Source organism: Podarcis erhardii (assembly GCF_964252035.2).
Source record: "Podarcis erhardii genome assembly, chromosome: 15".
In the NCBI taxonomy this organism is placed as follows: domain Eukaryota; kingdom Metazoa; phylum Chordata; class Lepidosauria; order Squamata; family Lacertidae; genus Podarcis; species Podarcis erhardii.
The window spans coordinates 26122927-26140465 of NC_138505.1; the positions used below are offsets into that span (position 1 = coordinate 26122927).

The 17539-nt window shown below is 48.8% G+C and overlaps 1 protein-coding gene and 1 long non-coding RNA gene across 2 annotated transcripts in view; one reads left to right on the forward strand and one right to left on the reverse strand.

Moving 5' to 3' along the window:
* LOC309330323 (scavenger receptor class F member 2-like) overlaps window positions 1–14518 on the forward strand; it is a 50913-nt gene extending 36395 nt beyond the window's left edge. Inside the window, 2 exon segments of the mRNA XM_081841792.1 lie at window positions 7820–7972; window positions 11754–14518. Coding sequence (XP_081697918.1) covers window positions 7820–7972; window positions 11754–12931 — 1331 coding nt within the window. The 3' untranslated portion in view covers window positions 12932–14518.
* On the reverse strand, window positions 14389–16596 carry LOC309330511. The gene is made up of 2 exons (XR_014151460.1): window positions 16047–16596; window positions 14389–15797 (listed from the first exon to the last, which is right to left on the reverse strand). It is a non-coding gene; the product is annotated as an uncharacterized lncRNA (long non-coding RNA).
* Between the last annotated feature and the right edge of the window lie 943 nt (window positions 16597–17539).

Genomic DNA, 17539 nt, shown 5'->3' on the forward strand with positions numbered 1-17539 from the left:
GCAAGCACCTGGGAGCTTTAAAAAAAATGCCCCTCGATGCATAAACACCACCCACCTCCAGGCTCGCACAGGGTCTGCCCTGGAGTGCCCTTCCCAGATCTTGTGCCCACTTGCCCTGGCTCTGTGAGGTAGAAGCAGACTCTTGAACAGGCCTAACCTTCCTGTTTGACAGCGAAGGAAGTCTCTGTTTATGCAGTAGCTGAGGAAGTTGCTTGTTCTACCCGGAGCGGGTCAGCTCTCCTGTGGCCTTCAAAGCTGCTTTTGATCTGGTGGCCCTTTCACTATGAAGGCCTTTCGGTTTCCCCAGGAGGAGGAATGGAAGTGAAGAAGAGGAGGAGGAGGTGGGTTGCCCTACAGCTCCTCCTCCCCTGAGCAGGAAATGGAAGGTGGTGCCAGCCTTCTCTTTGGAACAGCAAATCCAGCAAGAAGGTTGCAACATTGGTGCAGCAACTATGGACCATGCCATAGGGTGAGCATCAGAAGAGGCTGCTGGCTTAGGTCAGTGCATCTGGTCACACCCAGTCCCGCATCCTGATCACACAGTGGCCAACCAGATGCCTCTTTTGGGAAACCTGTAAGCACAAGAGCTCTCTCCCTTCCTGCAGATCCTGGCAACTGATCTTCAGAAACATTACTACTTCCTCCAGCTGTGGAGAACAGAGCCATAGCCATCCTGTCCAGTAGGCGTTGGTAGCCTCATTCTCCATGAATTTATCCAATCCTCTTTTAAAGCCATACAAGTTGGTAGCCATCACTGCTTACAGTGGGAGAGAGTTTTAACTATGCTAGGTATGAAGAAGCTGGTCCTTCTTGTCTGTCCTGAATCTTCCGACATTCAACTTCACTGGATGTCTACCAGTTCTAGCGGGGAGGAGCGGGTGGCGCTGTGGTCTAAACCACTGAGCCTCTTGGGCTTGCTGATCGGAAGGTCGGCGGTTCGAATCCCCGCGATGGGGTGAGCTCCCGTTGCTCCTGCCAACCTAGCAGTTCGAAAGCATGCCAGTGCAAGTAGATAAATAGGTACCGCTGCGGCAGGAAGGTAGAGGGCATTTCTGTGCGCTCTGGTTTCCATCACTGTGTTCCGTTTCACCAGAAGTGGTTTAGTCCTGCTAGCTACATGACCTGGAAAGCTGTCTGTGGACAAACGCCAGCTCCCTCGGCCTGAAAGTGAGATGAGCGCTGCAACCCCATAGTCACCTTTGACTGGACTTAACCATCCATGGGGCCTTTACCTTTTACCAGTTCTAGCATTGTGGAAAATTTTCTCTCTCCACTTTCTCCATGTTTTCTAAACTTCTATCATGTCTCCTCATACTTGGCTTTTCTCTAAATTTAAAAGTCCCAAATGCTGAAACTGTTCTTCATTGGAAGTTAAGGCACAAAACCGAAAGAGTTAAAAGGATTGTGGATGGCTACTGCTGTATAAATATTAAAAAACAATGGAAATTTAATATTAAGGAAATTAATAGATTTACATTATTTATTATTTATTAAATTTATTAGTTGCTCCCCCCCTTTTTTTTTACAAAAGCAACTTACAATACATATAGAAACGAGCACATACATTAAAACCGATATAGAACAAAGCATAGAAAAATCTAAAAAGACATTCTTATTTTTTAAAGACAGGATTCAAACATTCCACCCACTGAAGAAGGCTGCAGAAAAATTAAAAACCAAAGCTCTGGCAGAAAGGGAATGTTTTCACATGGCACCAGGCAAGCCTCCCTGTGGAGAACATCCCACAAGTGGGGAGCCACCACGCAAAAGGCCCTTCCTTGTGTTGCCGCCCACCAGAACTCCCATTGAGGAGGCAGACGGAGAATGGCCTCAAATGATGAACACAATGTCCAGGCCAGTTCATATGGGGGGGGGGAGGTAGTCCTTGACGTATTGGGGTCCTGAGCCACGTAAGGATTTATACGTCAAAATCAGCAGTTTGAATTCGGCCTGGAAGCTAATTGGCAACCAGAGCAGGTGGGCCAGAATTGGCGTGATGTGCTCAGTCCATCTTGCCCCAGTGACCAACCTGGCTGCCGAATTCTGCAACAGTTTCCGAACTATCTTCAAGCACAGCCCCACATATAATGCATTGCAGTAATCTAACCAAAAAAAGGTTACCAGAGCCATAGACAACAGAAATAAATATTTCGGAGAAAACTAAAAACATCAGCCTGATGAAAAAATATATATTTACAGAAAACTTAAGTATCTTATCCAAAGAATTTTTGTGAACATATGGCAAGTCTGGAGGTATCTATGTCGATAAGGAGGCAGGAAGCTCCCTTACATTGAGTCACGCCATTGGTCCATCTAGCCAAGTATTGTTGACACTGGTTGGCAGCAGCTTTCCAGAGTTTCAGGTGTCTCTCCCAGCCTTACCTGGAGATGCCAGGGTTTGAACCCGGGACCTTCTGCATGCAAAGCGGATGTACTGCTACCCTGCCCCCACCACCCACCCTTGCCCTTCTTCTCTAACTTTAAGGAAACAAGGGCTGAGACCTCCTCTGACTAGCATTGGCCCAGGAGGCAGGCCAGTGAAAATGGGGATCTGTGGGGAGAAACGCTGTGGCTGGGAGGGGGGGTGGCGCTGGTTGGAAGCGAGAGGCCCGCAGGAAGCAGCGCGGCGCTTTTGCAGCCGCTCTTGGCATGATTTATTTGGCAACGAGTCACCCAGAACCAGATGTCTGAGTGCCGAGCAGCTACAGGAAACTCTGCATCCCTCGGGGGGCTCACTCTGCACAGAAGCCGCCCTGTTTGGGGTCTCCTTGGCCCAGGGGCTGTTCAGGCAGGCAGGTCCCAGTCTCGTTTGCAAAGCGTTATGCGGCAGGGGAAGGCTCTACGGCCATGTTATTGTGCAAGTGCGCTGCAATTCGTTCTCACAGCATCTTCATTCTCTAAAGTGGCTGCTGAGAGTTTTCCATTAAATTTATTTATTTGGTTTTTTACAAATTAAAATTCCACAGAGATATAATCAAACCTAAATCATAAAAACAAGATTCCAAGGAATCTCTTGAACTTCCATCCTCCCCTTTGTGGGTCCTATTATTAATCATTTCCTCCTGCATCTTTTATGATGATCCAAGTCTTTTACATCACCATTGTGTCCAGAATCCAGCCTTAAACTACAAGTGATATCCCAATCCTACTAACGATTTCAACTGTTTACGATGGTCTTTAAAATAAGTTATAATTTTCCCCCATTCCTTATTAAAGTTTTGATCTTCCTGATTTCTGGTTCTTCTGGTCATTTTAGCCATTTCAGCAGAATCCATCATTATGCCAGCTGCTGAGAGTTTCCCTTCTTCTCTTATAATGCCAGAACCATACAGGACCCATCCAAGGAAGCTAAACACTGGAAGATTCAGGACAGATGGGAAAAAAGAGTGTTGTTATTTTTCATCACACAGCACAGAGTTAAACTATGGCATTTATAGAATCATAGAATCATAGAGTTGGAAGAGACCACAAGGGCCATCGAGTCCAACCCCCTGCCAAGCAGGAAACACCATCAGAGCACTCCTGACATATGGTTGTCAAGCCTCTGCTTAAAGACCTCCAAAGAAGGAGACTCCACCACACTCCTTGGCAGCAAATTCCCTGCTCCCACAAGAGGTAGGGATGGCCACCAGTTTGGATGGCTTTAGAAGAGGGCTAGAAAAATTCAGAGGAGAAGCCTATCCACGACAGCTGTGCTCTGTCTACACTGTTGCAGGCAATGTGCCTCTGAATATCAGTTAAGAACATAAGGAGAGCCTGCTGGATCAGGCCAATGGCCTATCTAGCCCAGCATCCTGTTCTCACAGTGGCCAACCAGATGCCTCAATGGGAAACCCAAAATCAGGATTGGAGTGCAATATGTTGTTGTTCTTTAGTCATTTAGTCGTGTCTGACTCTTTGTGACCCCATGGACCAGAGCAGGCCAGGCACTCCTGTCTTCCACTGCCTCCCGCAGTTTGGTCAAAATCATGCTGGTAGCTTCGAGAATACTGTCCAACCATCTCGTCCTCTGTCGTCCCCTTCTCCTTGTGCCCTCAACATCAGGGTCTTTCCCAACATCAGGGTCTTTTCCAGAGAGTCTTCTCTTCTCATGAGGTGGCCAAAGTATTGGAGCTTCAGCTTCAGGATCTGTCCTTCCAGGGAGCACTCAGGGCTGATTTCCTTAAGAATGGATAGGTTTGATCTTCTTGCAGTCCATGGGACTCTCAAGAGTCTCCTCCAGCACCATAATTCAAAAGCATCAATTATTCGGCGATCAGCCTTCTTTATGGTCCAGCTCTCACTTCCATACATCACTACTGGGAAAGCCATAGCTTTAACTATACTTGCCTTTGTCGGCAAGGTGATGTCTCTGCTTTTTAAGATGCTGTCTAGGTTTGTCATTGCTTTTCTCCCAAGAAGCAGGCGTCTTTTAATTTCGTAACTACTGTCACCATCAGCAGTGATCATGGAGCCCAAGAAGGTAAAATCTCTCACTGCCTCTATTTTTTCCCCTTCTATTTGCCAGGAGGTGATGGGACCAGTGGCCATGGTCTTAGTTTTTTTGATGTTGAGATTCTGTAGCGCAATATACCCTGCTCTATAGTTTCCAACACCTGAGATTCAGAAGCATTGCTGCCCCTGACCTCACATCCCGTCAGCCCAAGCCCAATTTTCTTATCTCTTGTGAATAAGCTTCAGTGCCTTGTGCGCACCTTCTCATTTCCTAGGACAGCCAAATTCAGCAGGCGGCATAAACCCTCTTGAGGCAGTTCTTGGCCAGAAAGGGAGAGGGCACCCTCTGCTGTTAGAATAAATTAAAAGTTTCTCTTTTCTTTCTGAGGACTTCTGGGTCTCTCTTAATCATCTTGAGTTTAGCATGGTGGTTCCTCCTTGAAGCCAGCCTGCTTATTCAAGCATTCAACCTGATTTGATTGCACGAAGCTTTTGTGGAGATTAGCCCAGTTCCTGGTCTTCACTGAGCACTCATTCTGATTGTGTGTGGGGAGGTTAATGAAAATACTCTCGGTAAAAATCCAGAATCATTATTATTACAAGAAAATACCAAGCAGCGCAATCTAAAAATTAACACAGATATAAATGCTGTCAATGAAACTCCTGTCAAAGTACTAATATAAAATACCAAGCAGTGCAATATTTTTGTTGTTGTTTAGTCGTGTCCAACTCTTCGTGACCCCATGGACCAGAGCACGCCAGGCACTCCTGTCTTCCACTGCCTCCTGCAGTCTGGTCAAACTCATGCTGGTAGCTTCAAGAACACTGTCCAACTATCTCGTCCTCTGCCGTCCCCTTCTCCTTGTGCCCTCCATCTTTCCCAACATCAGGGTCTTTTCCAGGGAGTCTTCTCTTCTCATAAGGTAGCCAAAGTCTTGGAGCCTCAGCTTCACGATCTGTCCTTCCAGTGAGCACTCAGGGCTGATTTCCTTCAGAATGGAAAGGTTTGATCTTCTTGCAGTCCATGGGACTCTCAAGAGTCTCCTCCAGCACCATAATTCAAAAGCATCAATTCTTTGGTGATTAGCCTTCTTTATGGTCCAGCTCTCACTTCCATACATCACTACTGGGAAAACCATAGCTTTAACTATACAGAACCAGCAAGCCACTCCAGTATCCCTGCCAAGAAAACTCCATGGACAAAGACAACAGGCATATAAAAGTGCAATATTAAAAATTAACAATCAGGGGCTGCAACTCCCATCAGCAGTTTGAATGAGAGGTTGCTGATTATGGGTGCATATGCTGACCCCACCCCCTTTTGCTTCTGCCTGAGTAAGTTCTGCAGGTTTTGTGTATTATTCCAAAAACATCGACTGCAGGTTGCAGTGGGTCAAAAGAGACGGATGTGCATGTCTCCACGCCGTGAGAAACAGCACCACTCCCTTAAACCACTTTCAACTCTCTTGGAAGCCAGTGTCTGCAAGGTCCAGATAGATGCTAGCCTGCAATTCTTGCCTCTGCCTCTGGGTGAGCATGATGCAAATGAGTTCTCTCCTTTTGGGGCTCTTCATCCATCCCAAATGCCTTGCACTGGTACAAAAGGGAGCAGGAACCACCCAAGAAGTGTTGCAGGAATTTGTGATGTATTCTAGGTTTCCTCCCTTTCTGTGGGTTTCAAAGAGATGTTCTTAGAATGCATGGAAGGGGAAAATATCCAGTGTGGCTACTTTGCCAATACTGAATGTAAACTTATGGTTGGAAGAGGTGCAAAAAGCAGCAATGAGAAATGAAACACCTTTGAAGGCTACAGTGTTTGCGGGCAGCATCAACCTGAAGGCACCATAGGCCATTTTCCCTCAACCTGATGGCCTTCAGATGTTTTGGTCCACAGCTGCCATCATCTCTGCCCAACAGTCAGGGTGTGAGGCCTCATCAGCATATAACACCTGCGCTCACAGATATGCATTGGTTTCCAACTTGCTACCTGGGCGAGTTCAAGGTGTTACTATTAGTATATACAGCCCTTAACAACTTGGAACCAGTTTACTTATGAGGTCGCTTTCCCCCATATAGGCCTATTCGACTGTTTCGATCTGTGGAACTGTGGCTGTCACAGGTGCCAGATAAAACACGTTCCACATCTGTAATAAATGTGTTTGCGTGGCAGCACATGCACTCTGGAACTCCCTGACTATTGACTGTACTCTTTTCAGCACCTGCAAAAAAAAAAAAAGTTCTTTAAACAAGCCTACTAGACATGTGGAATGTTGGTGTATGTTTTGCTGTTTCTAGTTTATTGCTGATTTATATATATTTTTGGCTGCTTTAAATATTTTTTACTGATTTTTTTTTTTGGGTTCTTTGTTAACTGCTTTGAGATTTTGTTTTTTGTTTTTGTTTCACAATCAAGCGGTGTATACATTGTGTGTGTACACTGCTTGATTGTAAAACAAAAAATCTCAAAGCAATTAAAGAGCAAAAAAATCTGTAATACACACACACACACACACACACACACACAATAAGGGTTATGGATTTACATATAAGCTAAACAAGCTATAGCTTAGGGCCCCACTCTCTTGGCCCCCCCCCAAAAAAAATTAAAGGAAATAAAACTGGATGTACATTTCCAAAATGTAAGATTAAAAAACAAATAAAATAAAACCTACGTACAGCAACAGTGTTTTGTGTTGTGTAGGCTCCTATTTGTTATATGCAAATGGCTTTAGATACCTATTAGGTGCATAGATTACCATACAGTATAGCATATTTCCAGTTACAGATAGGTAGCCGTGTTGGTCTGCCATAGTCAAAACAAAACAAATTCCTTCCAGTAGCACCTTAAAGACCAACTAAGTCAGTTCTTGGTATGAGCTTTCGTGTGCATGCACACTTCTTCAGATACACTGAAACAGAAGTTTCCAGACCCTTCTATATAGTGAGAAGGTGGGGAGGGGTATTACTCAGAAGGGTGAAACAGAAGTTTCCAGACCCTTCTATATAGTGAGAAGGTGGGGAGGGGTATTACTCAGAAGGGTAATTACCCTTCTGAGTAATACCCCTCCCCACCTTCTCACTATATAGAAGGGTCTGGAAACTTCTGTTTCAGTGTATCTGAAGAAGTGTGCATACACACGAAAGCTCATACCAAGAACTGACTTAGTTGGTCTTTAAGGTGCTACTGGAAGGAATTTGTTTTGTTTTGAGTATAGCATATGTTCAACACAAAAACAGTGACAATTTGTTGTTGACAAGGACAGCTGGACATATAAAGGGCCCCATTACCGTCAGTAGCTTAGGGCCTCATCAAACCTAAATCCGGCCCTGCTGTTTTCAGATGCAGACCGAAAACCTCTTTCTCAACCTTTTCTCTATGTTGCAGTGGCTCACCATGACCTGGAGAACACCCTGAACTGCAGCTTCATTGAGCCCCCATCAGTGGTGGAGCAGCCGTCGCCTTCGTGGTCCTCCCGGGGCTCCTTCTCGTCCTTCGACACTACGGATGAGGGCCCCGTGTACTGCGTGCCACACGAAGGTGAGCAGGGCAGAAAGGCAGGGCTCTGGGGAACCCCAGTACAATGGCAGTCCAGACTTTTGAGCCTCAACAGGCGCATCTGCCATAAAAACTTGCCACCTTCTTACAGCATCCCCTGCTGCCATGGCTTCTTCCAAAGTAAAAACCTTAGCTGAAATTAATTTATTGCATTTATATCCCATATACTGCACTTCTTCCCATTCTCATTTAAGCCCTACAACAACCCTGTGAGGTAGGTTAGGCTGAGAGGTGGGGACTGGTCCAAAGTCACACCCAGTGGGAATTTGAACTCTGGTCTCCCAGATCCTAGTCTGACACTCAAACCACTACATCACCCTAGATCTTTAGGCCAGCAAAGCTACAGGGAACCAGGCAGAGGGCCTTCTCGGTAGTGGCACCCACCCTGTGGAATGCCCTCCCATCAGATGTCAAGGAAATTTAAAAAAACTATAGTTGTTTAGAAGACACCCAAGGCAGCCCTGTATAGGGAAGCTTTTAATGTTTGATGTCTTACTGTGTTTTAATTTCCTGGAAGCTGCCCAGAGTGGCTGGGGCAATGAGTCACATGGGTAGCTTATAAATTTATTATTATTATTATTATTATTATTATTATTATTATTATTATTATACCCCACCCATCTGGCTGAGTTTCCCCAGCCACTCTGGGCAGCTTACAACACAAAAAAATGTAAAACATTAGACATTAAAAACTTCCTGATACAGGGCTGCCTTCAGATGTCTTCTAAAAGTTATTTATCTCCTTGATATTTGATGGGAGGGTGTTCCACAAGGAGGGCACTACTAGCAAGAAGGCCCTCTGCCTGGTTCCCTGTAACCTCACTTCTCGCAGTGAGGGAACCACCAGAAGGCCCTTGGAGCTCGACCCGGTGTCTGGGCTGAACGATGGGGGAGGAGATGCTCCTTCAGGTATACTGGACCGAGGCCATTTAGGGCTTTAAAGGTCAGCACCAACACTTTGAATTGTGCTCAGAAACTTACTGGGAGCCAATGTAGGTCTTTCAAGATCGGTATTATATGGTCTCGGCGGCCACTCCCAATCACTGGTCTAGCTGCAGCATTCTGGATTAGTTGTAGTTTCCAAGTCGCCTTCAAAGGCAGCCCCACATAGAGTGCATTGCAGTAGTCTAAGTGGGAGATAACCGGAGCATAACTATATCTGGTTTTCCTTGTGTGTGTTGAGGTGATATGAGTCAAGTGACACATTGAACATCTGTAATATAGAAAAAACATTTTGAGCTGTAGCTAATAATGTCATATTCAGAGTTGACCCATTTAAATTAATGAATATGGCTGCATTGTGGAGAAGGGATGTAGCTCAGTGGTACAGCATCTGCTTTGCAGGCAGAAAGGCCTAGGTTCAGTCCTCAGTGGCTTATTGAGGTAGTGCTGGGAGAGAACCCTGCCTGAAACCCTGGGCAGCTGCTGCCAGTCAGTGCGAACAATGCTGGACTAGATGGGTCAATGGTCTGATTCAGTATAAGACTCAGTATTGGGAAGGGCTGTGGTTCACTTGTAGAGCTTCTGCTTTGCTTGCAGGGGGTCTCTGGTTAAATCCCTAATGACATCTCCAGGTAGGGCTGGAGGAGACCCCACCTGAAATCTTGCAAAGAAGCTGCGAGTCAGTGTAGACAATACTGAACTTGCTGGGCCCAATTGTCTGCTTCCTACATTCCTACCTTAAGTCAGGGACTCATAAAATAGTAGAGTTGCAAGGGGCCACGAAGACCATCCAGCCCAACCCCTTCCAATTCAGGAATTATTTTGCCCAAAATGGGTCTCAAACCCACAACCCTGAGATTAAGACTCATACTGTACCTAAGGAGTTATCCCATTCATTGCAATGAATATTTTCTGAAGATGACGTCAGCAGCCCCGATGTCATCTCTAAGCTTTCATCTGCGGCACTGAGGACTAGAACCCTTAAAAAAGAGAGCTGGGGTTGTCTGCAACTGGGATGGGTGCATCGGTGCTTACAATGCTTGAAGTCCACATTCCCATCTTGCAGCCTAACCATAGCCAGGAGGTTAAATTGCTATACCAGCCGCTGAGCTCCTTTCTTTTCCCTCTTCCTTTAATTTTGGCAATCGTTACAGAGCAAAGGAATTTGGCCTGAGCCCAGCTCCACCGCAACCCTTCTGCAGCAAATAGCAGGCCTTCGTGAAATAGCCCTGTAATGACTAAAGAATTCTAAGGCCACACATGCTTGACTCCAAAAGAGAGGGAGAAAAAACAGAAAACCATAATTGCCAGGCAGAGAGTTTCCCACCAGTGGAAATTAACTCCTGGGATCCCAGTCCTTTATTTCCACAGGTAGAAAAAGTCAATGAGGCAACCAACTCCCCCATTGGACTCCCACCAGCCCCAGCCAAAGAACTACTGGATTAGGCCAAAGGCTCATATTTAGTCCAGCATTCTGTTCTCACTGTGCCCGACCAGATGCCTCTTCTAGAAAGCCCAAAAGCAGAACCTCAGCTCTATGGCTGATGGGAGTTGTAGTCCAAAACAGCAGAAGGGCCACAGGTTTGAGAGAGGCTGCCTTGACATATCTTACAAAATGGGGGGATGGATCAAGTGCCCCCCCTTCAAGCAGAAGGTGGGGAGGAGCTTGCACTCTCCCTAATTCATTCATAGCTTCATTTATGCCAGGGATGGGAAACCCATGACCTCCAGATGGGGTTGAACTCCAGTTCCCATCATCCCCAATCAGCATAGTCAGGGGTATGATGTATCATTTATTATGTGCCCTTACCCCGAGGACCCAAGATGAGCCACAGCTATTTAAAATAAAAGATTAATAATAGTTTTAAATCACCAGAATAAGTTGAGTCCTGAAAATATACGTCTCAAGTGCCAAAGGTCAGGATAAAGAGGTGCATCTTCAGCACTCAACAAAAACTGTACAGTGAACGTGGCAGCTGCACCTCTGTGGGATGAGAGTTTCACAACTTAGGGGCTGCCCCAGAGAAAAACCTCTCCCAAACTGCAGATAGCTGCAAGCTTCTGAGGTTACTGGAACTACCAAGAGGGCCCCCTCTGTTGAACTTAACGACCGAGAGGCTCTGTCAGGAAGGAGTTTGCCTTTCAGATATTTGGGGCCTAAGTTTGTTCCGGGTTTTAAACACCAGCATGAGCACCATAAATTGGACCTGGAAACAAACTTGGCAACCAGTGCAGCTGTTTAGAAACAGGGGTTATACGAGATCTAAACAGAAACCCAGCCAGAAACTCGGCTACTATGTTTTCAACCAGCTGAAATCGCCTTCGAGAGCAGCCCCACCTAAAGCACATTGCAGCAATCCCATCTGTAGTCCCATGTCACAGGTGTACCCCAGACACAGCAGATAGTTAACTACCACCTCCTGATTGACTGCATGCATGCAGCTGGAGACTATGCCTGCGTGGAAACTGCCTCTGCTCTTCCCTCTTCAATCCCCTCCTGGTTCTGGGAGACAGGGGTGCAGGAGAGGGTGAGGAAGCACCTGGCTCTTCACTTGCCAGCCCTGCAACTTCCTCCTCTTCCTCCAGCTCTGAATCTCTCCTTGTCTCTGATTCTTGCCCGCTGGCTGATACAGATCCCCACAAATCACTGCCCCCTCTCTCCTGAGACAGACTCCAGACCCCCTTTCCTCAATGCACACTTGTCGGTCCCTAGCATCCCAACAACACCTGGAGGGCCACAAGAGTCCTCCATCCTTGTGGGATATTTAAAACATGGCTCCACACTGACTCCTAATGACCCCCACCTGCTTTCCCTCTGCAGAGAGTGTGAGCGACAGCAAGGACAGAGTTTCCGCTCCCTGCAACCCAGTGGAGAAGGTGGCACCACCCATCAGTGAGGAGGAAGCCGGAGAGTACACCGTCTTGAAAGAGAGCCCCTCAATCCCAGCGGACAGCAGCGAGACGCCCTTGCTCAAATCCTCTGACAGCGAGCGCTCCTCTTCCGGGTCTGGCTCGGTCAGCGGGGCCCTCTACGCCCGGATTGCTCGCCTCTCCAAGCAGTCCAGAGACGAGGATGACAACGCAGGTGCCGCCAAGCCCCCATCGCCGGAGAGAGCCAAGCCCCCTCCGCCAGACCCCTCGACGAAGCCCAAAGTCTCCTGGATCCACAGCAAGTACAGCTCCAACCAGTCCAACTCCCTGCCCGCCATCGGGATGGCTGACCTGACGGAGCACAAACAGGGCTTGGCAAAGAGAAAGAGGAGCCCCAGCGAGACGTCAGCCGGGGTCCATGGCAAGGTGCCTGCCGCCAGGGGCAAAGAGAAAGCCCCGAAGCACCCGAGGGAGCTGAGCTCCCCCGAAGGCAAGGCCCTCTCCCTGTCCGGGGAGCAGCTGTCCCCGTCCAAGCTCAAGCAGAGGCACAAGGCCAGCGCGGAGCACATGGAGAACATCAACGGGGCTGTCCAGAACGTGATCAAGAAGATGGGCAGTTACGCTCCGGACCGGAAAGGGAGCGATGCCCCCAAAAGCCCCAGCCACAGCAAACTACGCTCCGAAGTCATTCACCCCCACCTGTCTTCAGAGGCGGCCACGCTGCTGGCGGCACAGCTGAAGGAAAAGACTCAGAGCCTAAACCGGGTTGATGGGGGCACACGGCAGAACGGGGTAAGCCCCCTGCCGGCCCAGAGGGAGAAGCCCACCCCGCCGCAGAAGGCCAAGCGCTCCGTGGCCGCCGGCAGCCAGAAGTCCAGCAAGCCCGTGCTGCCGACCTCCCCGAACTTGCAGAAACTGATCAACCCTGTGGCGGAGGCGCCAGCCGGCGAGCCCAGAAAGGCGGAAAAGCCCAGCTCCGGTGGCAGCCAAGAGCCAACAACGCCTGTGGCCGGGGACCAGGTGGTCAAGAAAACGCCCATCAAAAAGCCCCCCAGGAAGAAGAGCAGAGAAGCCGCCATGGAGCAGCAGCCCAAAGCGGCCACCACGTCACCTCAGACCGTGCAGTAGAAGGTGGCCACGTTACTAAGAGAGGACTGCACACACACACACAAAACAAAGGAAGTGAGGATTGGGGGTTGCGAGGGAAGCACAGAACTTGTCTCGGGGGAAGCAAGGAGACCGGCAAAGACTCTTTTGAGGGTGCCCCCCCACCAGTGAGACGTGGACCCTATTGACAACAGAGGCCTTCTCCCTCACCCCCCACCGACAGCAGAACCAAAGCACTTCTGATTTTGCTCCCCCCTTTGTGGAGCGGGAAAGGGATTTTGTGGACCAAGCGCTGGGCGCCTGGGGCTCGGGGAGGGGGAGGGCTTAGCAGGGTGGGTTGGGGGGCTTTTATTTGTACCAGTATTATAATTGCGTATGCCATGCTTCTCTCCCCTAGGGATTTCCAAGTTGCTATAACCTGCATCAATGGAGTCGCTGGCTTTCAGGTTCTGAGCATGGTGGTCACAAAAGGCCATGGCATAAGCTCCATGGGGCAGAGACCTTTGCCAATCTGCTGCCCTGCTTCCTGACGTCCTGGGCTATCGCTCACATAAAGCCCCAAGCTAAACATCCGCCTGACGCTGGGGCTATGATGGGGCCATGCTGACCAGGGCTGGTTGTAGAATCATAGAATTGGTGAGCTGGAAAGGACCAAAGGGGGTCATTCAATTCAACGCCCTGTGGAAATCACAGCTAAAGAATCCCTGACAGATGGGCATCCAACCTGTGTTTTAAAAACCTGACGAGAGCCCACCACCTTCCAAGGGAGTGCATTCCACTGTCAAACAGATCTCACCGTCAGAAAGTCCTTCTTAATGCTGAGTCGGAATCTCCTTTCTGGTCATTTGAATCCGTTGGTTCAGCTCCTTCTCTCTTGAGCAGAAGAATACAAGCTTGCTCCCATCTTCCGTGTGACAACTCTTCAGATATTTGAAGATGGCTCTCATGTCACCTCCCAGTCTCCTCCAGGCTAAACATGCCCTTAACTATTCCTCATAAGGCTTGGTTTCCAGACCCTCAATCATCTTGGCCGCCCACCTCTGCACACATTCCAGCTTGCCACTATCCCTCTTAAACTGTGGTGGACGCAGGACTCCGGGTGGGGTCTGACCTAGGCAGAATAGTGTGGTGCTATGACTTCCCTTGATTTCAACCCTGGACTTCTCTTGCCACGGCCTAGAATTGCATTAGCAGTTGATGGGAGATACAGGCCAGAGGTGCGCATAGGGCATCAGGTTGGCAAAGGAGGCTGCTCTGTGGGCATAGAGGCGGGAGGCAACTTTCCTTTCAAGCTGGCCATGTGTGCAGGCCTCGCACTGGCCTGGAGCTTCAGCACACCCAGTCTTGGGATAGCATCCCAGACCTGACTGGGCACCCCTTCTGCTGGAGCTTTTTCATCCTGTGGTGCCAATATGGGCACCATCCTCCCTTGCAGCTGTGCTGCCTCGAGCTGGCTTCGATGGACGCCCTGCCCCCCCTTATTTTGCATCAGTGGTTCTGGCCACCATAAGAGGCCTCCTGTCCTGGCTACGACAAGGGCAGTTTGGTACACAAGTCTAGCGTCTCCATTGAAAGCTTCCTCCATTAAAAAGAAACGGTGTATTTCTAGCTCCGTGTGTGGTTTCGGTGCCTGTGCTTTGGCCTTTCCTGACCTCTTCTCCTGGCAGCTGTCTACTCTTCTGCCAACTGTTTGGGCCCTTCCCTGCAATCTGGTAAGAGTCGGCTGGCCCTCCAGCACACCTGAGATCAGCACCCTCAAGGAACCATGGCAGGTGGGGTGGCGAGAGCCGCTGTGCTGAATCTCCCACAGTGCCCTGGGGCAACTGCCATGTTGGTTTGGCCATTCCAAATGGCGCCTTACACTGCTGCTGCAAGGATGAGTGCATAAGCATGTCCAGGTCCACTAGAATGCACTTTTTCCACTTTTTTCGACCCAGGAGCCATCTCCCGAGAAGAAGAGCTGCCCTTTATTAGAAGGCTATGGTCATCAACCAAGTGGTGTCTCCAGGTATGTTGGGACTAGGCTCCTTTTTGAAATCCTGAAGAGCCACAGCCAGTGACAACCACCATGAGTGTTGGGCTACAAGCCCTATCAGCCCTAGTTAGCAAACCCCAATGGCCAGGGAAGATGGGGAATTGTATTCTGCAGAAACCTGGAGGGCCCCCGATTGGTGACTCCTGAGTTAAATGGACCCAAATGCAGGTATGTGGCCAAATATACACATCCTCAGCTTCACAGAACTATAAAAGCCCTGCAGGGCTATATTGCCAGTAGCTGCAGGCTCAGGTGTGCAGGGTACCTCCATGATAGTCGCAGCCATGCAAGATTATCTGCTACTCTTCCAATAATTAGGGATGCATTGCAGATCTCCATGTGTTGCCTTAAAGATAGATTTGCTCTTTTCTGTGCACACGCACAGGCAAATAATTTTTAGTGCTCCAGTATCTTCTCCCAGAGAGACCCAAGTAGTGTTTAACGTGAAGCTCTACTGTGTGGAGCGGAACTTGCACTCGCTGTTCTCTTGCAACTGAAGCACCGTGCATTTTCAGGGTTCCTAGATGCTTCGCTTTGGAGCGTATAGAACAACTCCTCAGTGTTCTTCCTGCATGTCTTCCCCCGGAGTGGCCCTAGGAGCCCATTCTCAGGGGCTGACTTGCCTCCGGATGGGCTCCAGCCGGCACAAAAGGGTGAGGAGGTTTCCTCTCAGTGGCTAAGAGGCTTCCCTTTCATGCTGACTGGGCGGCTATAGGATGCTGGAGACGGGGGACCCTGCTGCAGAAATAGTAACAGGGCTTCAACTCCCCAAGACCCCAAACCACTACACCACTGTATATCACCAAACTCCTAAGAAATGGCCTTTCCCACAACACCCATATACAGTGGTACCTCGGGTTAAGTACTTTATGCGTTCCAAAGGTCTGTTCTTAACCTGAAACTGTTCTTAACCTGAAGCACCACTTTAGCTAATGGGGCCTCCTGCTGCTGCCACGCCACTGGAGCCCGATTTCTGTTCTTATCCTGAAGCAAAGTTCTTAACCTGAAGCACTATTTCTGGGTTAGCAGAGTGTGTAACCTGAAGCGTATGTAACCTGAAGCATATGTAACCAGAGGTACCACTGTACATATACTGTACACCCCTGACATGCTACAGAATACTCCAAGCAACCTGTCCTCAAATGCACCAAGCAACTAGCATTCAGAAGTGTTTCTGCCTTCGGATGTGGAAGACAGAGCATAGCCATCATAGCTAGCTAGTGACTGCTGACAGGCTTCTTCCCCATGAATTTGCCCAGGCCTCTTTAAAGCCATCCAGGTCGGTGGCCATCACTGCCTCCTGTGGAAGGGAGTTCCATAGGTCAGCTATGCGCTGCATGAAGTACTACTTTCTTCTGCCTGTCCTGAATCTTCCAACATTCAGCTTCATTGGAGGTCCACGAGCTCCAGCATTATAAGAGAAAAACTCTTCTCTATCCACTTTATCTATGCCAGGCATAATTAAATAAACTTCCATCCAGTCGCCTCTTGCTTGCCTTTTCTCTAAATGAAAAAAAAATCCCAAACATTGCCATCTTCCTTCATGGGCTCTCCATGTCCCTTCCTGTGTTTATAAGCAAGATTCGGAGCAATGATCACACCCTTTTCTGTAGCCATCAAAATCCAGCTGAGGCAATGAGTATTTGAAACCGGAAAAAGATGGGCAGACCCCCTTGCTGAAGTCTGGGCAGCCGTCAGCTGCTTCCTGGTTTATATTTGGAGCTGAGATGTGGCTTGTGCCAAAGTTCCTTTTTTTCCCCCCTGCCTGTTTAGTCTGTGCAGGAGAGCACAATTCACAGCCCAATGTCATCACTATGGCAGGGTCTGGCTTTCATTAGGGCCCACGTGAGCCGCCTCAGCTGATGCCTTGGCCTCCTTACCCAAAATATGTGCTGTGGAGGACGCAAAAGCGCAGCGACACCTTTCCATTCTCTGCTTTGTGCAAGCAAATCAAGGTGAATGTTGTATAAACCGGTTGTATGCAGGAGCCTCCAAAGTGAGTGAGCAAAGTCTGTTTGGTTCCTGGTGGAGCATCGCCCCCGCAACATAGCCAGCCACTGGGAGAGCATAAAAAGAGCTCTGCTGGATCAGGCCCATGACCCATCGAGTCCAGAACCCTGTTGTCACAGCGGCAAACCAAATGCCTGTGGGAAACTGGCAAGACCCAAGCTCAAGAATGCTCTCTCCTCCTGTGGCTTCCAGCAAGGTATTCAGGAGCATTGCTGCCTTCAGTCGTGGAGACAGAGCATAGCCAGAAGGAACTATCCATTGTGAGATTTGAAAAATGCAGGGTGAGTGGGCCTGGGAAGATGCTAGCACAAGCCTCAGTTCAACCTTTGAGGAGCAGAGAGGCCCCACATTGCTGGAGCGCTGGCCCTGCAGAGGGGAAAGACTACAAGCAGCACAAGAGCACTCTCCCAGTCCCCTAGTGGTTTGCCAGCAACTGGTATTCAAAAGCATTACTGCCTCTTACTTTGGTGATCTTCATAAAAGGTAAAGGGACCCCTGACCATTAGGTCCAGTCGTGACCGACTCTGGGGTTGCAGCACTCATCTCGCTTTACTGGCCAAGGGAGCTCGTGTACAGCTTCCGGG